Genomic DNA, 24,099 nt, shown 5'->3' with positions numbered 1-24,099 from the left:
ACACACACACACACACACACACACACACACACACACACACACAGAGTCTCTTCCCTCTTTCAGCATCTTCCCTCTAGCCCTCCTGACAGGCCAGCTGCCTGGATCCTCACACTTCCCCCTGTTCACCATTCCAGTGCTAGGTGCTGGGTGCCAGGGGCTGGACACAGGGATATGGGAAGATGAGAAAGAGACCTACTGCCTCCTCTTCATCAGAAAAAGACATAGCCTGAGGAGGAGAATGGGCTGATTCTTTGTGTGGGCCCAGTTCAGAGCTGAAGAGAAAAGGTGAATGAATGAGGTCTTTCTTCCCATTGGGTTTCTAACACCTATGAACCCATTTTATTTGGAGCCAAGATTTCCCATGAGCATACATAGTATACCCCTTCCTATTAGTGGATGGGTCCTCATTCTCCTCCCCTTCACCCCCCTTCCCTGGCACCTGCCCTCCCAGCCCAGCCTAGCCCTCCACAGGAGTTTCATCACCCCAAAGCCAGACCAGTGGAAATCTTTTCCAGACTATGGATAAAAGGGAGGGGGCAGAAAATGGGGGGTGTTATAGAGAAAAGAAACCCAAGTCATTCCAGCTTCAAATATTTTTCACCTTTTTTTTTTTATTATGACTCACGTATACAATACAAAGTACTTGGACCAGGAACAGGGCTGTCGGGACACAAAATCTACATTCATAGCTGGACATAAAGACAAATGACCAAAAATTATTATTATAGATATATTTTAACGTTTTTTTCCTTTCGAGCACATTGCATAAACAGAGAATTCAAGACAGAGTTAACTATACATTCAGTGCAATTTAGTTCTACTCTACTGGGGTTAGAAGCACAATAAAAGCGCACAGGACCGGCGAGCTAGGCAGTCTCAGTTGTTGGGTTTTTCTTAGTGAAATAAGCAGCAACAAACGACAACAAAACCGCATTACGAATACTCTCAAAGCAGGGTTTCTTTCTATAGGTAGTGATAAAATACGTCGGAGGTTTCTTTCTTTTTTTTTAAATTCATTTTATTTTTTCTCTTTTTTTTTCTCCTTATAGTAGGATTTTTTTTCTGCTTCTTTTTCAAGATTATTGCAGGTTCCCTTTAGGTAGTATGTTAAAGATTATCAGTTTTATTATTATTATTTTCATGATTATGGTGATTTCTGAGTGCAAACACTAATGCAGCTCAGAAGAAGCAGGGCCCAAAAGAACAGAAATCCAGCAGCAAAGGCAAGGAAGGCATGGGCCCTAGTGACTATGGGATGGCTAGGTAGGTTTCAGAGATGACTATAGGCCCCTCTTGACCCTCTAGCAAGGGGAGGGGAGAGAGACACAAGTCTTCAGGTTTTGTTCATTTTCCTGGAGAAAGTCAAGGGGGTTTTCAAAGCAGGGGAGCCCTAGGGGAGAGGATCTTCTTGCTATCTTTTCCTTATTTCTTAAAGTATTTTTTCCTTTCCTTTCCTTCCACATTTTATCTTTTCCTTTTCAAATAAAACGTAGTGCACTAATCCTAGCATAAAAACAAAGCCAGAAATCCACTTCTGCACTTTGAGGGGAGAAGAACTCTCCTCTAAAATAAATACCAGTCAGGCAAGGGGGTAGGAGTATGGTGAGAAGGGGCAGGATGAGGGGGTCAGGAGGCCTGGGCTCTGACCTTAAAATCCAGGAAGACTCAGAAGGTGCAAGTAGGAACAGGCATGTGTGTTGGGGCGTGGAATGGAACAGAGAGACAGAACTTTTTGCTGTGTCTCCGTCTCCCCCCCCCTCCAGCCCCCAAACAAATAAAGAGCGGGGGAAGTCCAAAGGTAATAAAACCAGAGCTGCAAGTATCTGACAGGTAGTTAGAGTTGTGAGTGTCATTCTATTCCCTATAAAAGCAAATGACAGTCGTAAACTTCTCAATTTATCTGCTACCATAAAACGAAACTTCAAGGGAGTTGCTAAGGGGGGGGGGGAGGATTTCTTCTCTCTCTCTTTTTGCTTAGTCCTTGTTTTCTTCCTTTTCCTCTTCTTCTTTCTCCTCTTCTTCATTTCCTTCTTCCTCCACCTTCTCCTCGTCTCGAGCCCCAGGCAGTTTATCTTTGTTGTTTTCCTTTTTCCACTTCATCCTTCGGTTCTGGAACCAGATCTTCACTTGTCTCTCAGTCAGTCCCAGAGCATGAGAGACTTCAATCCGGCGCTTCCGTGTCAAATAAGGATTAAAGAGAAACTCCTTTTCTAGTTCCAAGGTCTGATACCGGCTGTAAGTTTGCCGTCCGCTGCGCCGCCCCGGAGCTGGACAGAATAGAACCCCAGTCTGGTTATGTCTGGGTGGGGGCTCGATTTTCCCCCCCAGCTACTCTGGCTCCCTTGAAGTTCCTCCTCTTCTCCCCCACTCTCCAGATCTCCTCCCTCCAAAGGATGAGGCAAGCACTGAAGGCTGGCAAGGGCAGGGAAGTTTGGGGGATTGTTTTGGTTTGGCTTCACCTTGGGAGGTGGGTGAGAGTGGGGGGGGGGGCAGGGAGTGGAGCTGTCTGGGAACTCGGGGCTTGAAGAGTCCCTACAGAGTCCTCCAGGCCTGCGCTCCCCCAGGAAATGGTCCTGGCAGCTTTGTTTACAAGTGCAGTGTGGCGTTTGGTAAGCAGAGCTGGGGGCACAATCTGCTTCCAAAAGAAAAGCAAAAGCCTAGGGTAAACGAGAGGGGTTTTGCCCACTGTCTTCTCCTTGGCCTCTGTCTAATGCTTTTCCAATAAGGAAAAAATAATTGATCTCCTGGAATGTATCTCTGCTCGGCCTGATTGCTAACTGGGGACCAGCAAATAAATCACGGGCCATCCCTGCCGGAACTTGTCGCTTTAACGCTTCCCCCTGTACTTCGAAATTGGGCCATGAGGGGCCACCCTTGGAGGGGCTCATGACCTGAGCTGCTCTGCAAGTCTCAGGGAGACCCCATAAGCTCTTGATTGGAGGGGAGCTTGGCTGGAGTCCTCTGGATTTCAGAGACCCTCCCTAAGCTGTATGCTCCTCTGCTTTTGAGCACTCTTTCCCTCTCTCCTCAGGCTCTCTATCTTCTCTCCAAGTACAGATCAGAAAAGTTGGGCATAGTGGCCCTCAGGCTGATTTCTCTGAGATCAGGCAGTGGGGAACCTTAGACAGCCAGACTGCCTGTCCTTGGGGTTTGGGTACTCTCTCTGGCTGGAAGGGGGAAAGGGAGGTGTCTCCTTTCCACCCAAGACAGCTTGGTCACTGTCTTGGGCTGTCTGTCTTGGCAGAAACTGGTTATCACCTTCAAAGACAGATAACCTCAGGGCACCCTCTCCAGTCACCTCCCCAACTTTGACTTTAGAAGTGAGGAGAGGGAGAGGCTGGCAGACAGACAGACAGACAGACATGGATAAAACGATTCTTTTTTTAACCCTGTGCACTCACACATTACCTTTCTCCCACCTTCACTCCAAGCCCTCAAATGTCTCAGGCATCTCTCCCCTGTCCCAACCCCAGCCAAGCCTTCCCAACCTCAACAAACCCACCCAGCCAACACACAATGATGGGGATGAGAGAGACCCCCAAAGCCAAGAGGGAAAGCGAGAGCAGACAAAAAGGAGAGAGACAGAGAGACCGAGGGAGGGAGGGAGGGAGGGAGAGAGGGGGGAAGACCCCGGAGCGCGGGAGACCAAGGGGGGAAAAGAGAAAAGGCTTCTCACCGTGGGGTCTCATCCATGGGAACATGAGGCTGGGAGACGAGTTTTGATTTAAGTGGCCTTGTCCTTCGCTACTGTTAGTGTTGGCGGAGGATTTACAATCGGGATATTGCACCACGCTCGCCTCTTGCTGAGCCCCATAAAGGGACTGTCTGGGGAGCGCCTCGTAGCCATAGAATTTGGAGGCGTCTCCGTGGCAGCTCAGCGAGCACGGGTTCTGCTGGTAGCCCGAGTTGGAGATGCCGGAGGTGCCGTGGTGGAAGAAATCTTGGACGTGGTGCGAGGCGTGCTGGAAGCCGGGCGCCGAGCCGCCGGGCCCGTACACCAGCGCATGGCTCCTGCCCACGCTCTGGGGGAACCGGCAGTCGTAATAGGCCGGTTCCAGGGACTCGCCGCCTTTGTATTTGGAAAACAGGGGGTTGACGAAGTAGGAGCTCATGCTGGGTACATGAACACCCCTGCGGGCCCCCTCCCCTCTGGCTCCCGGTACCCCCTGGAAACTCCCCTCCCCCCCTGGGATCGAACCCCCCAAATCCGGGCCGGTTCTATTCTTCCCTCCCCCCACCGGACTGGGCTGGGTTGAGGGGGGCTGGGCAGGTCGGGGGGCGCCCGGGTGGCGAGCTCCCGGGGTCTGGGGCGCGGGCGGCGGCGGTGGCGGTGGCGGTGGCGGCGGCGGCGCTCTTCACTGTCGGTAGGTAGAGCTCGCGCTCCCTCACTTAGCTCTTTGCTTTAACAGCCCAGGCGAATTCCTCAGACTCCCGGCGGTGGCGGCGCTTACACGCGATTCGCGTTCATCAATCCACGACATGAAGACAGGCGAGAGAGAGAGGAGAGAGGAGAGAGAGAGAGAGAGAGAGAGAGAGAGAGAGAGAGAGAGAGAGAGAGAGAGAGAGAGAGAGAGAGAGAGAGAGAGAGAGAGAGAGAGAGAGAGAGAGAGAGAGAGATGGTGGGGGTTGAGGGGTTCAGGGCTATGGGGGGGACCTGAAGGAAGGGGAGGGAAGAAAGGGGAGGGAGGAATGGATGGGGGGTGTGGTGTGGATGTGGGGGGTTGGCAAGCCAGCCCCAAGCTAATGGCCGAGGCCAGCTTTTCCAAGGTACCGCAGTCAGATTTGAAGGGGCTCCCCACTTCTCTTTTCCTCCCTCTCACAGAAAACAGAGGTACCTGAGCCAGCAGGTCAACTCAGGTTATGGGCAACAGGTATAAGACAACCCCCTCCCCAGGGGGCTGAGGGGGTGGTGGGATGTCAGTAAGTCAACACAGAGCTCCTAACCCCAAAGATGAGTGCCTTAAGGGGTGGGGGGGGCGAGTCTGGAAACTCTGAGGAGGAATGAACACATCATGTTCCCCACATATTTCAGACATCAGACCCTCCAGTTTCTGGCTCCTCCTTAGAGTCTGAAGCTACACTATCTTCCTTAAGGCCAAGACTCTGCTTTGACTTCAAGGGATAGAGAAGGAAGCTGGGGAGTGGGGGGGTGGGGGACACTCCACATACCCCATCAGAGCCACACTGTCCCTTTAGAATAAAAGCTTCTGCAAGAAGCAGAATATCTAGGCTATGGCCACACGCTTGGCTGAGAGTCTGAGAGCAGAACTGTTTATGGGGACTAAAATGGAAGGAATAGCTAAGAGTGTCCCTGTCTCCTGGCTTGGCAGGATCTAGTATCTATCCTGTTTCTTCCTAGGATATTATTTGTATCCTAGTTGTTAGAAAGGACGAGAGCAGGCCTGCTACTGATCCCCACATACCATTACCCCATAGGAAATGCCAGCTCAGCCTGGACACCCCCTCCCTTCTCCGCAGCCCCTTCATCCCTAGGCAAACTGCCCAGGCCAGGATGTGGATGGGAACTGTCAACAGACACTCTTTAAATATTTACCCACACTTTCTCAGGGGAGGGGGGTTCCCCTCATCCCAAAGGCTGGACAAATTCAAGTTAATTCTAATGGATAAAAAAGAACCTTAGTTCATTAGTATCCTTTCCTGGCCACAGTGTATACAGTTATGTGGGCTTGACATAGAAAAAAGAGAGAGAGAGAGAGAGAGAGAGAGAGAGAGAGAGAGAGAGAGAGAGAGAGAGAGAGAGAGAGAGAGAGAGAGAGAGAATGTGTGGTGTGTGTGTGTGTGTGAATGAAGAAGATCAATAAGAACAATTGTTTTCCTGTCCTCTCCCTTAACACTGTACATGGTTGTTAAAAACAGGGCCACCCTGGACACACTCAGGACACACACACACACACACACACAATGAATGTGCCACATCCTCACCTTAAGACACACCAAGTGCAATGTCTCCTTTAAACTAGCACATACATTTTCAGAAACAATCCTGACACCTCACTGTACGCATACTATGCACACAGTACAGAGACACTGTACATACACGTGCACACCAGGCACATGTGCGCATAATGCTTGACACAGATGCAATTTTTTTGCATCTTTACAGCAAAGGGAAAAATGACTACCTGTATTTATTTCACATCCTGGGGTTTCAGGGTTGAATGAGGAAGGAGGTGGTTAGAAAGCCAGATCTTTTCCTTTCCTATCACCATCCGGAGCCCAGCTCTGGGGTGAGGGAAGAAATCGCAGTGTATGGTAGGATGGAAAAGATACAAATGAGGCACCCCACTCCCCGCCACCCCCACCCCCGTGCCTCTATTAAATAATTGCTGGGGAAATGGTCAGTCTGTGCAAAAATTCCCAAAGGAGATTCACTGATGTCCCAAGAAAAGGGTCCCTTGCATGTTTAGGGGACTCACCGCCATCTGAGTGAGGGACTGCTCAAACTCTTAAAGGCACCCAGAACTCTGGCCTTGGAGCAGCAGGAGGGGTCACAAGAGGACTGTGCCAGGGCCACAAGCCTCCCTAGGGTCCAGCCATAGGGAGGGAGGGACATAGCATGGCTCTCAGAGCCTGCTGCATCCCTGGCTTCAGCCCTGCCATTTCTGAGGCTGCTCTTCGGGTGCCGGGATGAACAGAGTGGACTATGAGCTCCCGGCATCTGGGTCACTGGGGACTGTCATAAATACTTTTCTCTTCTCTGCCTGGAAAGAGGAGGCTCAGAGGGCCGGATCCTCTCTGGGGCCTGCGCCTTATCTTTTAAGGGGTGGGGGAGATATTTAGACATTTTATGGTCCAGCGAAAACCCTGCTACAGAGCTATTCTTCAGGGCCTTTGTGTCTTGGAATGCGACTGTCCTGAGTGAGCGGCCACCACTGCCTGTCCGGAGAACCCCTGGTCCAATCCAGAAACCCATGGCTGGACTTGATTTCCCCTTTGGGGAGATGGGAAATCCCTTGACTTTCATTTGATTTATTATTTTTCAGTATGTGTTTATGCATCTATTTATTTTTGGCTTTTGCACGTATCTCGTTTATTTGGCTCCCTGAGTCTTGGAAATAAAGGAACCGCAAGCAGCCATCCTCGCCGGGGGGCCCATCCTCGGTCCCTCTCCCAGAGGCCTGCACCGCCCTCTTAGGTACCACGGATTTATGTTCGTTTTTCCGGGTCATTCTGCCTTTCTGTGTTAATTATGCCGTGCCTGCTTCGCACTTATCTCCTCCTCCGCCAAGCGATGATTATTTCCCCCCTCCCCGTGCCTACCCTCCTTCGCCTCGCGAACCCGCTGCCAGAATGAGGGCTCGTCTCTCGCTGCCACTCGCGAATTATTTACACCTAGCAGGTGAGAGGATTGATTTGCTCAGAGCCAGTGGGGTCCCGGCCCGGCCGGGACTGAGACGGGGGCCTTCTTCTTGGCTGCCGCTCCGGCTTGCTCGCGGTACAGCCTCAAATGTCAGTGCAGCCTAGCCGGCCGGGGCAACGCGGCCTCTAACATTGAGCAACAGCGCCACCTCGCGTCCACTTGCTCCAATGCAATCCGGCTCAGAAAAAGCCAACAGACATTGATCCCAGGGCTTGGCCCAAAGGTGAGAAGTGGGAGAATTTTTAGAAAAAAGAAAAAAGAAAAGAAAAAAAGCCTCCACAATGGGGTGCAGAGGAGAGATTCTCTGGTCAGACAGGGAGCTGCCCTGGAACGGTTGTTGGTTTGTTTTTTTATACGTTCTTGAAATAAACCTGGTGAAAGGTTCCACACTGTTCTTTCCTTTTTGTTAATCCTCTCCCTTCTTGCATTAAGAGACACCGTGCAAAGGAATGGCCACAATCTTCCCTCTACTCCGGCGCTTTACTGGCTCGGAACACCTTTGCGCACGCGGACGCACGAACCGAATCCCCAACCACCACCACTATCATGCCTGGCCTGCCTGCTCGAGGCGCTGTACCCTAAAACTTCTCCTTCTTCTTACCCTGATGCTGCCCCCACCCCCGCACCGCCCATTCCGCCGTCGCCTACAGGACTTTGGGGTGGGGACTCTTGACTTCAGATTGTTTTGCCCCTGGTCTGTAGCCCATCCCTCGTGCACGCGCGCCGCGAGACCGCGCGCTCCTGGCTCTCCACCTCTCCCTCCCAGCCAGTGAGGTCCTGTTCTCCGTTGGGGCATAGACAAAACATTCCTATAATCCGATTTCAAAGGAAAGAGTGTCCACCTTATTTAAACCATAAAACAATTAAGCCCAGACGTCTAGCCAGCTCCGCGCTGCTGTTTTGTTCGGGCCCCATTCAGAACCCAGAGCTGGGAGACAAACAGGGCCATAAAAGTGGCATTTCGGGGCTGCGGAAATGTACCTATCCACTGCCTTCCCAAGTGGAACAACCTTTAGGGTTTTGTGATTCTGACAAAGGAGCAGAGGAGAGGTGGGAGGGGAAGGTTAGGGGAGGAGGGCGGTCACTAACCCCCTCTCTTCCGCCTGCTTTCATTTCTTTCCCCAGATATGGATCGTGGTTGTTTTTAATTCATAAATGATCCGGAATAAAATTGAATCCGATTCCCGACCCTGAAGGCTGGAGGCTGGGATTCAATAGTGGACCGGGCAGGTTCCCACGCGCTTGTCAGCGTCCTCCAAGCCCTGCAGCCCTCCTTTCCGCCCCAGCACAAGGCCGGTTCCGGCGGGCAGGCTGCGGAATGCAGGCCGCGCTGACCAGCTCGGAAGGGAGGCGACAGGGCCTGGGAGCAGGGGCGGGGTGGAAGCCCGGAAACACCGCCGAGCTTGGGCTGGGAGACAAGCCCGTGCCCTGGCTGCTCTGACCCGGGGACAGAGGGGGTGTCTTGGCTTCCATCAAGAGTGGAATTGGGGCCAGCTTCCAGAGCAGCGAAGAGGCCAAAGGCCAGAGCAAAGAAGTGAGAAAAAGAGAAAACTATAGGCAAAGCATCCTTCCAAAGGACCAAGAAAACAATGCTTCTGGGATTGGGGATGAGGTCTCTAAACCGGAAAGAATGTTCCAGCGACAGCTTAAGGCCGTTGCTGCCATTTCATTGCACTACCAAATAGTATCTGAACAAAAATGCTTCCTCCCTTCTACCTTCCTCCAAATACCCCAAATTGGAGTGTTTAATAGGGGAGGTCAGGAGATGCAAATAATGGGGGAAGAGATTGGTCTCCATAGCATTTCACCAATCATGAAAGGTGATGCTTTGGGGAAAAGAGCATATGGGCCGTGGCCCCCCAAAATATTTTTAAAACCACTGTATCCTTGGGTATTCAGAATGACACCCTGTATTCTCAGCAGAATGGGCAGCTTGAGATATTAAAGGGCTATATTTCAAGCAGTCTGATTTTAATAGTTTCCAGATTGGGGGATTTCCGAGAAAAGGGGCGCTGGGCCGAGGCATAGCCGGCAGCTCATGTCTGCTTCTGATTAACAGATGAAAACTGCTGGTTCTAGAGATGGAGCACTGGGGTTCAGCATAGCCAAGAAGCCTCAGCAAGCTGTGACACACACATCCCCACACCTTTTGTGCTTGGGGTCCCACAGCCACCAGGGAGCACCCCACTCCTGGCTAATTCTTCATCAGCATCCTTAAGGTCCTGGTTTGGCCATCCCCTAGGAGTGATGTAGCTTCTTAGCATGACCCTAATTACCCCTTGCCTCACCAACATCCAAACTAAACACCACAGAGACAGAGACAGAGACAGATAGACAGATAGACAGATATAGAGACAGAGACACAGAGACACAGAGAGACACAGAGACAGACAGAGACAGAGACAGAGAGAGGGAGAATAAAGTAAAAAGACCTAGAAGTGGAGCTGAGAATGAAGAGTAGAAACTCAATTTCATTTTAATTGTATTGACTTTACCATCTTCTTCCTCCTTGCCTCCCTGCTTCCCTTCCCTCTTTCTTTTCTTCCCTTCTTTTGTCTTTTCTTCTACCTTTCCTCCTCTTCCTCTCTGCCCTTTCCCTCTCTCTGTCTCTCCAATCCCTGGAGCCTATCTTGATCCCTAGGGGCTGTCAGGCCTTCCTCCAAGCCAAACATCCCTACCAGCATCCAGTCCTAGACATCTGTCAAAGCACCAATGCGCCAATGCAACCCGGCAAGAATCCAGCCCAGGCCTTCACCCAGCACCCAACTTTTATCCTCACCTATCTCCTCTCCAATCTCATGTACTCATAAATTATTACAATTAATTACAGTCAAGGAAAACCATTCATGCTTGCAGCCACCTCCCACCCCCACCCCAACACACTCCATCTAGCCATCAGAAAACTTGTAGGCAGCCAGCCAGGGCAGGCACAAACTAGGCCTCCACTTCAGCAGCCTCCACCCCTCCCCTGCACCCCTACCCCCACCCTGCCCTATTTGGAGAGAAGCGGCAGGCTTTTGCCCTTCCAAGGTAGAAGAAGCCCCTTCTGTGGCCCCAGCCTTCCTTACAGGATCACACCACTTGCCTCCTCCAAAAACAGCAGCCTGGGAGCCACAGGGAGGAGAAATAACGAGAACTAGATGCAGTTGGGTTTCTGGTTTTTTTTTTTTTAAGTGACTTCGATATATTAACACAGAGCTGTTCTACCATAACAAACAGAAGCACATTACAGGACGGACGCTGGGGACAGCCGCTGGGGGTGAGAGGGGACACTGCTATATACACGCCCGAGGCACCGGCCTGCGCCGCCCGACCCAGCCTGCAGCTCAGTCCTGGCCCTCGCCCCTCAGCTCCAGGGCTGGAAATCATCTTTGTGTGTGTATGTGTCTCTTTTTTTTTTTTTTTGTACAAAACTGCACGCAGAGTGCCCAAGGCCCAGGAAGGGATGGCCTGAACCAAATATGATACAGGAGGAAAAAATTAGAAATATAGCAATTCAAGTACTGGCTTCTCTGAAGAAAGGAGAAAAAAATCACATTTGTGTGTGTCATTTATTTCAGTTGCGCTGGGTGGAGAGAACGTAGTTTCTCTGTTTCTCTCCTGCCTTCTCTCCTCGCTGGATAGAACTAACTCTAAAACATCAATTTTTTCAACACTTAACCCTCCCAAATTGCAAGAGTTTTCCTTTTCCCCCTCCTCTTTTTTTTTTTCTTGTTAAGCTGCTTGACTTTTTCCTCTATCTTGCTCTTTCCTTTTCTTTTCGTGCTTTCTCCCGCCTGGGTTGGGATATTTTTTGTGGGGTTTTTGTTGTTCTTTTTATTATTATTATTCTCTTGGCTGGTGCCGAGGCAGCAGGCTGGGGCAGGTTTTAGGATTGCTCCTTGTCGGTTTTCTCTTTATTCATCTTTTTCATCTTCATCCTTCGGTTCTGAAACCAGATTTTGACCTGCCGCTCGGTGAGATTGAGAACCCGGGCCACCTCATACCGACGGTCCCTGGTTAAGTACATATTGAAGAGAAACTCCTTCTCCAGTTCCAGCGTCTGGTACTTGGTGTAGGGGCAGCGCTTCTTCCTCGTGGAACGGGCGTGGATCCAGTTGGCCACAGGGTTGCCTAGAGGGTCAAACGCAGACAGGGGTCAGTGGAGCCCCTTTCCAGCTCAGAACCTCAGCCACCCAACCCCCAAGCTTACCCAGGCTCCCCAAACCCAATAATTGAACCTGAATTTGGACACTTTTTTTTTTTTGCTTTAGAAAATCTCTCCCTTTTTCCTTTTGCATCCTACCCTCTCCTCATTTCCCCTTCCTCATCCGGTTTTCCAGCACCTAAAACTATAGGAAATCCAAAGCTATCCCAGTCCCTCTGGTCTAGTCCTCAGCTTCCAGAGTAGTAATTCGAGAATATCCTCATAAAAAGTCCAAATTCCCAACCGTTTCATAGGCCCATAAACGCTTCTCTCTCTTGTTTTTTATTTTTATAGCGAGGTCTCTCTCCTCCCTACCTCCCTCCTCCTCTGCCCCCTCCCACCCTCCCAGCCCACGACCAAGTCCTGAAATTTCAGCAGTCCCTCCTGACCCTCAAAGTCCCTAAACCTCTCACCTCTTTCCACTACTGCTTGTCTCCCGCTCAGAGTTCAACCCTGCTGAGGCGAATTCTCAGGGTGATGCTGGACTAGGAGTCTTTCTCCTCTCCCCAGAGAGCTGCTGGCCTTGGGGACAAGGCTCCCCCCCATCTTAGCTTCACCATCAGCCTCCAGTGCCCACCCCCCCTTCTGCCAGCCCCAGGACAGGCTCTCCAGGAGCTGAGCCTCCAATTTCAGGTTTATGGGAGTAGCTGAGGGTAGGGAGGGAAGCCTTCAGAGAGGTATAATTAGGCCCTGGCTTCTTATGGGGATAGAGGAAAAGATTTCCTGAAGCCCCTCCTGGAGTCCCAGACACTTCATCACACCTAGGAGTACTGCACCCCCTCCTTGCTGCCTTTCTTCTTTCCCCCTTTCTTGAGTTCTGCAGGTCACACCTGCCCTTCACCTACCTCTAGCCACCTTTTCTTTGCAATACTCAGAAGGCTCCTGTCCCCCCTGATTTAAGTGTGTGTGTGTGTGTGTACAATCATGTGTAGAATAATCCATGATCCCTCCCCCTCCATTCTTAATCTTTCTCTGCAGACCCTCAGAAGAGGGTTCTCAAGTTTAAGGAGACTTAAATCTCACTTCTCTCTGGAAGAGTCCTGATCTCTCTAAGTTTCCAAGCAGTGAAATCCCCAGACCCCTCACCCAGTGCTCCTGGAGCAGTCAGTGGACCTTCTTGTGTTTTATGAATCGCTAGTGGAGTGAGGACCCCCATGCTCACTGGCAGATAGGGATAGTTTTTCCTCTCTGAACTATTTACTCTACCCCCCCCCCCAGAGTCCTCCTCACTTCTCTCCTGTCCCATCTCAAACCATAAAATTAGCCTCACCCCTTTGCCCCAGCTCCTGGATGTATTTTTCTTGGAAAGTGGCAACTGAGCCCCCCCCCAAAAAAAAGCCTGGACCAGGAGGAGGGGGGGGGTCAAAGGGGTCTCTCATCAGAGCTAAGCCCCTGGGAGAGGAGTCCCCCCTCGGCAGCCCTCTCCCAACCTGGCTGCTTGGGCCAACCCCCCCCTCCCCACTTCTTAGACCTTCCTGTCCCTGAAAGCTTCCCCAAGGTAATTCGCTTTTATTGAGTCCTCGCCCCCCTCGCCCTCTCTCCCGCGCTCCCCAGCACCGCTCCGAGGGGCTGTAATCCCGCTGCCCCCCTGCCTGTCCTCCCCTCCCCTCCCGCGCCCGGTTGTAAAGGAAAATTGCTCCCAACTTACTGGGGTCCAGGTCGGCCTTCTCCTCTTTGTGCTTGCTGCCGGCGAGGGCGTCCGCCTCGGGCGAGGGCAGTGTCTGCGGGGCGCGGTCGCGCAGCTCCCCGGGCGAGCCATACATGTAGTCCGGGTAACTGCGGCCGTCGCCCGGGCCGCAGTCGGTGCGGCGCCCGGGATAGGCGTCCGGTTTGAGGGCGTAGTGACGACCCCCGGCCGGGAAGCTAGGGAAGGAGACGGCGCCGGACAGCGGCTCGAGCCAAGTCCGCATGTAGCGCGTGTCGGCGCCGAGGTGGGGCTGGGGGCCGTACGGGTGATAGACCACGGACGACTGCGAGGGCACGGGCGCCCACGACGTGCTGAACACTGCCGGCTTGGGCGCGAAGCTACAGGACGGAAAATCGCTACAGTCCGGCACCAAGCCGCTGGGTCTGGCGGCGGCGGGGTGAGCCCCCGTGGCCGGAAACCTGGACGCTAGGAGGTCTTCATTGTCGTGGGAGATGAGCGAGTCCACGTAATAGTTACTGATGGGCCCCGTCGCCGACATCGTAACGGGGTTTTACATACATAAGATTATTGTATGAACTGTATATGTACTTTTTATCTGCTCACAGAACAATCAAGGCAGGTAATTATTTTTCCAGCCTTTTCCCGGCAGCTCATTGGCTCTCCAGCCCCCACGTGATCGTATTTACCCAAAAATACGGCGCGGATCAATGCGCAGGGGCTTTTTTTTTTTTTTCCCCTCTGCCCTGGCTTTTTTTTTCTCCCCCCCCCCTCACCTCAACCCCTTCTCTCTGCTGATCCCCGCGACCTGCGCTTTCTTGGGGGTCTGCAACTAGAAGACCCAAGGCGCCTGCCAACCCCCCCCCCCAGGACGGCTCACGTCTCATCAGGGAACCCCCCCTGGCCCGTGTCCACCCGTAAGCAGATGGCTCCCCCCTCCCTATCACGAAGATTTTTTTAAATGGGGGTGAAAATGCCAGGTCCCCCCCTCCTCGGGGTTCCTGGACACCCCCCAGGGCCTGAGCTGGGCGAGGGAGCCCCCATAGGGGCGGGGAGGCCGGCCGAGGTAGGTGGAGGAACTATTTCTTGACGTAATCTGTCTCTGTCGGCCCCAACGCTCCCGCAGTCTCTCAGCGAGCCGAGATCAGCGATTGTCAGTTCGGAACGTGGCTTTTAAAAATGCGTTTTTAAATAGTGTGTATGTATGTATTTCTTTCAGGAGCAGCAGCAGCAGCAGCAGCAGCGAGGGAGGGATGTGGGAGGGGACTGGACAAGCTAGGATGGAGGGAGGGAAGGAAAGGAGGAGAAGAGAAGCGTCCTCTTGCCACTGGCCAACTCAGCCCCCCAAATCTGGGGAAGAGGGAAGCTTGGGGGAAGATGGTGTAAAGGTGGGAGGGGTAGAACTTCAAGATCGCGAACACCTTCCTCATCAGCCCCAGAAACCTTCTCTTTGCTTTGGCACAGATACACAAGCGCCTTTATTTTAAATTTATTGTCTCTTATGTTTCTTTGCCAGCTTGAAGAAGTGGAGCAGAGATCTGCACAACTTAAGTGAGGCGTCCCCATCCTATCTGCCTGCTCATCCTCTTTGGTCCCCCCCAACTTCATCTCTGCGACACCCTTCCCCCCAAAAAAACCCCAAGAAGTCACTCCCGGGTTCTGTCTGCAGAAAGCCAGGGTGAGAAGCGGGCAAGGCGAGAGAGCGACCTCGGTCGTGGGCAAGTAGCTTGTTTTTACGTCCTTCAATAAAAATTTTATGAGGATCATTTGATTGTTCATAAATGTGTCTTTCATTAAATAAAATTGTAGGCTGTTTTTGGAACGGGAAAAAAGCAACGGAGGGATGGGAGAAAGCAGTTTCTTTGGGGTCGGATGCAGGAATTCCGGAGGGGGTTAGTATGATTGTAAGGAAATATTAGACAACTTGGATTCTGCCTCTTGCCCTCCCCCTCAATTAGTTGCTACCCTCCTTCTTGAATTTGGGGTTTGTTTCACAGCCCTAGGCTTCCCATCAGACTATCCCAAGGTGGTTTAATAAATGGGGGCTAGAGGCTTTAGGTAAGCAGAAAAATCCTCAGTGTGAGCTGCAGGTGAAGGGGTAGGGAGGTTGGTTGGGGAAAGAGATGGGCAGGTGCTGTCCCTAGAGATGTGATGTACCTAGGCATGGCCAAGTGAGTTTGAAGGAGGGGTGCAATTTCAGGGTCAGAGAGAACAGACCCAGACTGTGCAAGAAGAAACAGACAGAAGCTCAGGATGCAGGCTCTGAAGGCAACAGAAAAGGCTTCTCACACCCAGCCACCAAGCCTGCCCTTCTTCCCCCTCTCCTGTCCCCAAGAGGGGACCAAACGTTTAGGGTGGGGGCAGGGGCTGTTTTTCTTCCATGTCACCATTGATCTGTCTCCTCAGGGGTAGAGAAAGACTGGGGAGTCCAGTACAAATGTTGGGGGCAAGAAAGTTGGGGGAAGTATACTGATGTAGTCCTCAGCGTGGGTCCCCAGCTTGTCAGGCCCCCTTCTTGCTCCTCCCCCCCCCCCGTTCCTTTCTTTTAGGTCTAGCGGGGGCTGAGATTTCCAGGCACAAGGGGGGGGGACGAGAAAAGTGCCTGTGTGAGGAGAGGGCCTCATCCCACTAAGCTCCCATTCAACTCTGTCTTCTCCCTGTGGCTAGACTGGCTGGGAAACCCAAATTACAACAAGAAACAGAATATCTCTTTGGCCTTGATGTAGCTGTCAATCAAAAAATCTCTCCTTCTAGTTCAAGGAAGAGGCAAGGGGTTACAGTCCCTTTATAATGGCATTCTCCAACCTCCCCCCTCCCTGGAAGTCAGCACCTCCCCCAGCCCTGGGTGGCTGGGGACCCAGCCTGGCTCCTGGGCTGCTGCTGGCAGCAAGATCTTGTAGAGACATTTAGCCTTCAGCAGGGCCCGGGGCCAGACTGCTACCAAGAGGACATCAAGGGACACAGCCTGAGACAGCCTGAGACAGACCAGCTGAAACACGGCACCAGGCCCTATGAAAGAAGGAAACGGAGGATTCGAATGAGAAGGAAAAAAAGAGGAGAATCAGAGGAAAGGAGGAAAGCAAGATGAAAAAAAGACAGAAGATCTGGAAAAGGAAAGCTTGCAGAGAGCAAGGAGGAGGCAGGGCAGCGATACACAAGCAGGACAGGGCAGGGTGAAAGCTGGCGGAGCACAGCAGCCATGGCATTGTGCAGTTCGCTTGCTTGCCGGCCTTTGCCGGGGACCGGCTCCTGGCGCGGCAGTCACTTCTGTCTGGACACAAAGGAGGAAGAGGCCTCCTCTCCTGCCCCTCCTGGAGGACCTGCTGGGGTGGGTACCCTAGGCCTCCAGGATTTAGAATCCCTGGTTGGCCCAGGCAGATAGCCCAGGAGGCTGGGGGCTGAGCCACATTCTAGTCAAGGAGGGAGAAACAGAAGGGTGAAGAGGTTTCATGCCTGCTGTTCCTTTGGCTTCTTCGCCTGGCGACAGAGCCTGTCTGCTCCAACCTCAGCTTTTCTAAAGGGAAGAGTCCTTACAGATTCTCTCCTATAGATCTCAGCTATTTGGGAGAGCCCCTCATATGGACTACGTGGCTGTAAAGGGACATTCCCTTCTCTCTTACCCCCTTTGATGCCTTCTTTTCAACTTCTGAGCTGCCTGCACACCCAGCCTGCCTACTCTGAGGACTGCAGCAGCTGGGCAGTCAGGATCGCCATCCAGGCATCCCTGCTGCCGACAAATCCCCTCGTGAAGTCAAGGGAGAGATTGTCGCCTTCCTTCCTTTTGGAAGCAGGAACTCCGGACCCTCCCCACTGAGGTGCAGCACAGCTGTAGATCTGCAAGCAGGCCTCGCCCACAGCCCCCTCCTGGCCAAGGTCCCATTTCTCCCTTGCCTCTCAGCGAAAGGCAACCTTGGGGAGGGGTCTGGAAGAGACTGGGAGTCCTGAGTCCACTAGGCCCAGGCCCCCAGGGTGCTATGAGTACAAGTGGGTGGGATGTAGCCCCCCCTTCCCACATTTGGAGGTAGGGTGGCAGAGCAGGCTCTGATGTCTTCCAGACTTCTTCTAAATCCAAGCTTGTAGGTGTGGGGACCCCAGGAAGGGGCACCCAGAAGGAGAATATCATCTTCCTGGGGTTCAGTTACTTCTGCCGAATCTTTGGGAATATCCTAAAACTCTGTCTCTCAAGATCTCACCTATACCACACCACTGCCTTCAGTTTTTCTCAGCCTTGCGGGGACAAAACCTGAAGCACTGGAAGGTAGCTGAGAAGCCCCCCGTTGTGGAGGAGGAACCCAAGCTCTACCTAGCAGCTCTGGGTTCACTCTAGTGGTTCTTAGCATTTACTTCCCACCTCACCCCTGGGCACAGAAGAGCCCCCTAAAGGAGGAAGCATCCTTATGCCATCACCTCAAACCTGGACAGCTGAGACCACAATCAAGCTAACATCATGGGAAGGACAGACAGACGACAGGTTGGAGTCCACCCCCTCCTCTGGTCCTGCATCTCCATTTTAGTGATTTAACCCCCCCTCCCCCCGGCTCAATCCACACCGTCAAGTTCGGATTAAATTTAAAACAGGCTTTTCCCGGTGCCCCCAGCTGATCAGCCGGGCCTCCGTAGGAGGGGAACCCGCGCCCTGCTCCCCCAGCACCCGCCCTTGTCCTGCGCGGAGGAAGCCGGGCTCCATTTGCTTTCATTTTCCGTCTCCCCCTGGAAATGGGCTCATTGCACCTCCCCGCCGCCCTCTCCCCCCTCCCCCCTCCTCCCTGCTTCCCGGCTTACTTTCCTCTCCTTCTCTCCGGATCCCCTCTTGGGGGGGGGGGGAGAGAGAAAAAAACAAAACAAAAAACACAGCCACACACAACTCCTAGCTCAGGCCTGCGCTGCTGGCAGCAGAACCTGAGCTTCTCCTGCCTGCCGCGAGGAGACCCGCGTCTTGTCCCCACCCCAGGTGGGTACCCCGGATCCCTACTCGCCAGGAGACAGAACCCTCGTCCACTCAAGCCCAGCAAGGAGTGCAGCCCCTCCAGGGCCTGTGAACGTGGCCCTCTGAACGCCACGGCCTGCCTGCCAGGCCTGCCTTCTCGCCGGCGACCCCCGCCCTGACTCTCCGCAGCAAACGGGGCTATTTCCGGCTCCCCCAACACGATCTGGTTTTCCAGCCTTGGGGAGTGGCTGGAGGGGGGGGAGCCGCCCCCATGCTAGGGGCTGCTCTCTGCCCGGTGTCCTCAAGGGCCTGAGCGCCTTGTGTTACCTGATCTTTTGTGTGATGTATGTGTCGCAAGGAAATTTGCAGTGACTTTGGAGCCCAGACTGAGGAAGCGGAGGTGGCGAAAGAAGAGACAATAAGGGCTCCGAAGTACAATTAAGGGGGCCCCCTGAGCCGCTCGTCTCTCCCCCCCCCCTCTACCCACCCCGCCCTCCCTGCCCGACTGGGAGCTTGTCTGGCGTCAACTCTCAGGGCGACTGACGAACCTGGAGCCGGAAACTCAGCCCCGTGGTGGTGGAGGGAGCCAGAGGACTCCGCACCCAGAAAAGAGGGTCACTCCCTCCCAACTTGGGGGCGCCGTAACCAAGCCCCGCTGAGTTGCACGAGAGAAGCAAATGAATGAAAGTGCACGTTCTGACGACGATTTCCCTCCCCACCCCATCACACTCTGATTTTGTTTTTGTTTTTCTCAGTCTTTAAGACAGAGAGCCCAGGGTTATTGGGGGAGACCATCTCAGACAGACAGTCCGACAGGCAAACAGGCAGGCAGACCGACAGGCAGACAAATCACATCTCCCAAAGCAGACAGACTCACAACATGAGTGTGAGCCTGAAATCATTAGACAGGTTCAACATTGCCGGAGACCTCTTTGCCAGGCCTGGCGGGCGCCGATTTCCCTACCTTCTCTCCCGCCAAGGCCTCAGGCAGAGACACCCAGAAGACTCGGTCCCTTCTTGGTTTGGTCCAATCCCGCCTCGGGAAGCGCCTTCGTTACCTGCTCCTCGGCTTCCCACGGCCACAGATGCAGGGCAAGCCTGCCTCCCGCCGGGGGAGGGAAGCCCCGGCCACCACCGCAGCCGCCGCCACCCACCCACCCTCCTTCCCTCCCTCCCTCCTTCTCGCCCTCCCTCCCTCTCTCCCTCCCTCACGCGCTGCCGATCGCGCGGGGCCCTCCCGCGGGCAACCTGCTCTGGACCAAATCCAGGTATCTCCGAAAAAGACAGGGAGGAAAAACAAAATAAGGATCTCTTGTGCAGAAAAGAAAAGAAAACGCCTTAAATGCATTTATTTTGCATGCTCTGACCCTGGTTGGGACATAGCCCTGCCGCCGCAGAGGTGTGCGGGGCCTGCCTGCCCACCGCGCCACCGAACACTGCGCGCTCCACTCTCCCGGGCCGCCGCCCCCTCGGCGGCTCAAACACCGGACAGACCTCAAGGTCCTTCCTACAGACTCAACATCCGGTTGCCGGCCATGCCGCTGACCACAGCCCTGGAGTCCCCGCTCTGCTCCGTCTACAGCCAAAATCCACACACAAGCCACCTTGTTGCTGCTCAGTCCGGACACCTCCTCCTAATCCAGCGGTCCTTCAGGCTACACTTGGGCAGGCCAGCCCTGACTAGGACTTTTAATAAACAAACAAACAAACAAAACAACAACAAATCTGGTCACCCTCCACGAGGACCCACACACAAAGCTCTTTGCACTAACTAGCATTCTCAACCAAGAGTCCCCACTCCCCAGTTGCAGCTTCTTTCTACCACCACCCCCGCCCCTTCACCTGTTCCAGAGAAGGGTGGCAGCTGCTAGCAAGCCCGCCCGAAGCAAGGCCGATGGCCAGGGCCAGGGTGAGGTCCTGGGAAGGCCACAGCGAATTGACTGGGCTGAGCGGGAGCCCCCGCAGCCAGCGAGGTATGCCATAAACCAAGACTCTCCTGGGCGAGCTCTTGCCTTTTCCTCCTTCTCCCGCAAGTCTCCAACATTCGCACGCGAAGAGTTCAGCTCTATAAATCCTGCTCCTCTTTCCCATATCATAATTAAAAAAAACCAGTAGGGGAGGTTTTAACTTTTATTGCGATTTCTAGAGTTGGGCTGCCGAGCATATATTAAGTTTACGCTTATGCGCTCTCGGCGGGGAGGGTCCTTTAAGAAATAAAAATCCATCTTAATATCCACAGACGAGAGAGATAATTTTTTCCCTCCTCTTCACGCTGTTCTTTCTGAAGACTCCCTTCTAGCGAAGGGAATAAATGATTACCGTCATCGCCTTAGCCATGATCCATAGCCCCAGGGCCCAGGGGTGGGCTCTGACCACCAGACTGGCCCTCACCTTGGCCCTATGAGACCTTGCTCCGTTCCTAGGGACCTAGAGAGGAAGGGATAGTCTGACCCCTGGCTCTGTGGTCACCTTTTCTAAGCCCACCCGCGTTGAAATAAAAATGAGGGCAAAAGGACCCAAAGCACTGGAGTCCTTCCTTGGTGAATTTCGGCCCATCGGGGCTGATACTTCTAAGCCAAATACTCTTGCACACCCCGTTGCTGCCTGAGACTCTCTTGACCCCAACTAACTATATCCTGGGGGCCAATCTGAAGACTTGGGGGTTACTAGGTACTCTCAAGGCAGGGGAACCCCTTGTATGCCTCCCACCAGCTGGCCTGCCTTTCTGGAAACCTCATTTCCTTGGGAGCCATAGGGATTTGAGTACTCCACTCTAAGGGAAGAATTATATTTTCGTCCACAAAGGAATGGGGGACAGACAGACCGACAATTCTATGGAGAGTTAAAAGGTTTAGTCTCATTTTTTCCCTCTAGTTTTCACAGAAAGGAGTCAAAATCAATCTCTCTTCATATAAGAGAGAGAAATAAATACGTATGTAGGTAAGTACATATAGAAGATTTGCAAACGCCTAGAGGAGACCCAGAGATAGATACAGACCTACACTTATCCAGGGGCACATGTATCACACATACCCTGCTCCAGCAAACCACTGTGCAGATATACCATTCTATGTATATATTTTGTTTGAAACATGATTTTATTCTCTATTTAAATTTTATAATGTTTTAACCATCATAATTATTCCAAAAGGAAGAGAGCCAAGAACCTGACCTCTTCCTTTCAACCTTGTACAGTCTCTGTCTGAGAACAGAGGTGTATCTCCCAATTCTCTAGGACTCCTCATCCCACTTTTTTTCACTGAAGGCAAAGAAATCTCTTTTAAGATTATTCTTGTAGCAATCAAGACCAGAATGGAAGAACCAGAGAGGGAAAGGGAGTAGATAAGCCTCTGCAAAGTTTCTCACTGCTCAGATTTCCCTTTACCCTATACTTCTCCCCTCCTCCCCTTGGCATCAATCAACAAACCTTCCCAGCAATATGGTAACCGTGGGTACTTGGTAGCTGCTGTTCATTCAGATATTTCCACACAACACAAAGACAACCAAATGCTTGATAGCCACAGAATGACAGGCACATAGACCAAGGCCTAAGGCAACAGATAGCTAGACAGTCCAAAGCCAGGCTTTTGCCCTGTTATCTCCCAGTAGGGTGTGTTGTTGGTAAGGATTTCTACTTGGACTTGGTAGTTTTCCTCTAACCTACTGACTCCCCACAGATGTCTTTCCCCTGGTGATGGAACCATAGACAAGGGAAGAAGAAGTGATTAGGGCTATCGCTCAGAGTTCCTAACTCTTGGGACCTCAAGACATCTTACTTTTTGAATGAGCAGCTCCCAGCCAACTGAGACCATGTTCTCTCTTTGGAGGTGGCAGGTGGGAGAAGCTAACTATTGTAGAGACTCTGTCCTCTCTCTGTGCTCCTCTTTCCCCTAATGATTCTGCCCCACCCTGCTGTCCAACTGAGCTAGCCCCACCAGGCCAAACTCAAACTCCTGAATTTCCTTGGAATTGGCTGGACCTTCTTTGTCTGTCTCTATCAGCTGGGCCCAGGAGACAATAGCTGTTGGGGGGGGGGAATAAAAAACTCCTCTCCCTCAGTCACAGAGATTGAGACAGACTAAGGAGGGGACAGTATAAAGCAGGATTCTCCAGACTTGTCCACGGCCCCACTAGCCGCTTGTCTTCCTCAGTCTGCACCCACTTTTGTTTTATCTAGGAGGGGGTCATGGGGGCAGTCCCACTGGGGAAGAAAAGAGCAAGAGAGGTGGGTGGGGGCCCTCGACGAAAACCGACTGATGTAACTCAGGCAGTTTCTTGTTGCCGAGTTCAAAACTCAATCCCAACAACATGAAACTACCTAAGCCACAGATCAGCTGAACAAGCAGGGCGGGAGATTCGGCTCTGAATCTATCCGGAGGAGAAGGGAAGGGGGTTGGGGAAGGAAGAAATTCAGCCCCGTCCCCCTTTCCGCCCCCCACAACCTCCCTAAGGACCAGAGAGTAGACTTTGGGTGGCTGAGTGGGTAGGGAGTCTGATTGCCTTCATTAGTTTCTGGACTAAGCAAATTGCTCAGAGAAAACCTGGTGAAATGGGACCACTGGCCGCCAAATTCCTGCCCCACCCCACCCCCTACTCCAGCACCGCAGTGGAGCTATTCCCCTGCATCTGGTCCTGGTCCTGGAGGAAGCTGGATTGTCCTTCTACTCTGGAGCTGGGTCCCCTGTCTTGTCCATCTGGCTCTCCAGCACTCTTCTCCCAGTCTCTCTCTGATCCCCTCTCTTCTCAGCTTGATTTTAGGCTTCCCAGCACACATGGGTGACCGAACCACAGTGCCTGTTCTCTGAAGCTACTTCCAATCAGGCCACTTGCCTGGCAAAACCCCACAGGCAGGAAGCATGAGGACCAAGAGCATGGACAAGAATCACACCCACACCAGAAAAAAAAAAAAAAAAAAAAGAGGCAGGAAAACCTAAGCTTCAAGCTCCAACCCTCTCTTCCACTCCCTCCTCCCCCTCCATAAGACCAGACTGAGAGACACCTAGACCGATGTGTGGACCTCGACACAACCCTAAGAACCCGCAAAGAAAAAGAAGCCAAAGCCACCAATTTACCCCCTGTAATCACCGAATCTCATAAGCAATGGGCCCCCGGAGGCGAGAAGAGGGAGCTCACAGCCGCTACCTTCTGTTGCCAGCGGCTACAAGACAAGCCAGGGCTCTCAACAAGCACGGATGTCTGAGCCACCTTCCTCCAGGCTCTGCCCGCTGCACTCCAGGCACCTGGGGACGCTGCTAGTCCCGCACTCCACTCCGCCACCAAGAGAAGAATAAGAAACCGCTTCTCTTACCTTCTCGTTGCCTCCTCCTCCTGCTGCTGTTGTAGTCTCGGTTAGCTGCTATCGATGGTGCTGGTGTATGTAGGGGAGGGGGCTGAGCTCCTCGTGCCCCTCCGGTGGTTAAGTTTATTCCTTGGATAGGTGGGGGCCACTTGGGGTGCCCCCCATCAGCAGTGGGGTGCGTCCAGCCCAGTACCCCAGGCAATCAGATCCGTCTGCTCCTCAAGATTGCAGTTTGCTCTCTGCCTCTTTCCCTCCTCCAGTCACCTTTAAATGCATCTTTTACTGCAGCACCACATTATATTTGCAGATCATAAAATCCACCTCTCGCGCGCACCAAGACCGTCCTGACATTACTGTTTTATGACCTTGACTTATTGTGGTCACCTGGATAATATTTAAATCAACGTTATGGTCTCTCACTTACATTAAACCCGCCAAGAGACGTTCTAGAAAGGCTCTAGGAGATGAGTCAAACACAAAACACATACATTCATACACTCAGCTTCTTTGGGGGAGGGGGGTGTCGCTAAAAAAAAAAACCACTAAAAACAAAAAAACCACCCAGTTGAGGATTACGATTCCGGAAATTTATTAGGATTTTTTTCTCCATTAAGGAAGCTACATGCAAAAGATACAACATACAGAATATCTTTAAATAACA

The 24,099-nt window shown here is 52.6% G+C and overlaps 2 protein-coding genes across 2 annotated transcripts; both read right to left on the bottom strand.

Annotated features, from left to right (window-relative positions):
* Positions 1 to 13: 13 nt before the first annotated feature.
* Hoxc8 (homeobox C8) lies at positions 14 to 4,145 on the bottom strand. The gene is made up of 2 exons (XM_070006135.1): positions 3,677 to 4,145; positions 14 to 2,267 (listed from the first exon to the last, which is right to left on the bottom strand). Exons 1-2 carry the CDS (start codon positions 4,110 to 4,112, stop codon positions 1,975 to 1,977), a joined length of 729 nt encoding a protein of 242 aa, XP_069862236.1. The 5' UTR covers positions 4,113 to 4,145; the 3' UTR covers positions 14 to 1,974.
* A 6,768-nt stretch (positions 4,146 to 10,913) lies between these two features.
* On the bottom strand, positions 10,914 to 15,720 carry Hoxc9 (homeobox C9). The gene is made up of 2 exons (XM_070006131.1): positions 13,216 to 15,720; positions 10,914 to 11,494 (listed from the first exon to the last, which is right to left on the bottom strand). Exons 1-2 carry the CDS (start codon positions 13,751 to 13,753, stop codon positions 11,250 to 11,252), a joined length of 783 nt encoding a protein of 260 aa, XP_069862232.1. The 5' UTR covers positions 13,754 to 15,720; the 3' UTR covers positions 10,914 to 11,249.
* Positions 15,721 to 24,099: the final 8,379 nt, after the last annotated feature.

Source organism: Dipodomys merriami, unplaced genomic scaffold, assembly GCF_024711535.1.
Source record: "Dipodomys merriami isolate MVZ:Mamm:240054 unplaced genomic scaffold, mDipMer1.0.p SCAF_699, whole genome shotgun sequence".
Lineage (NCBI taxonomy): Eukaryota > Metazoa > Chordata > Mammalia > Rodentia > Heteromyidae > Dipodomys > Dipodomys merriami.
This window is presented reverse-complemented; position numbering and strand designations above follow the sequence as displayed.

Excerpts from the sequence above, each read along its gene's own strand:
- Hoxc8 (XM_070006135.1), bottom strand. The coding sequence starts at position 4,112 with ATGAGCTCCTACTTCGTCAACCCCCTGTTTTCCAAATACAAAGGCGGC. Across the intron at positions 2,268-3,676 it reads CCCATGGATGAGACCCCACG|CTCCGGGGCGGCGCAGCGGA; the intron begins GTGAGAAGCCTT and ends TATTCTGTCCAG.
- Hoxc9 (XM_070006131.1), bottom strand. The coding sequence starts at position 13,753 with ATGTCGGCGACGGGGCCCATCAGTAACTATTACGTGGACTCGCTCATC. Across the intron at positions 11,495-13,215 it reads GAAGGCCGACCTGGACCCCA|GCAACCCTGTGGCCAACTGG; the intron begins GTAAGTTGGGAG and ends TTGACCCTCTAG.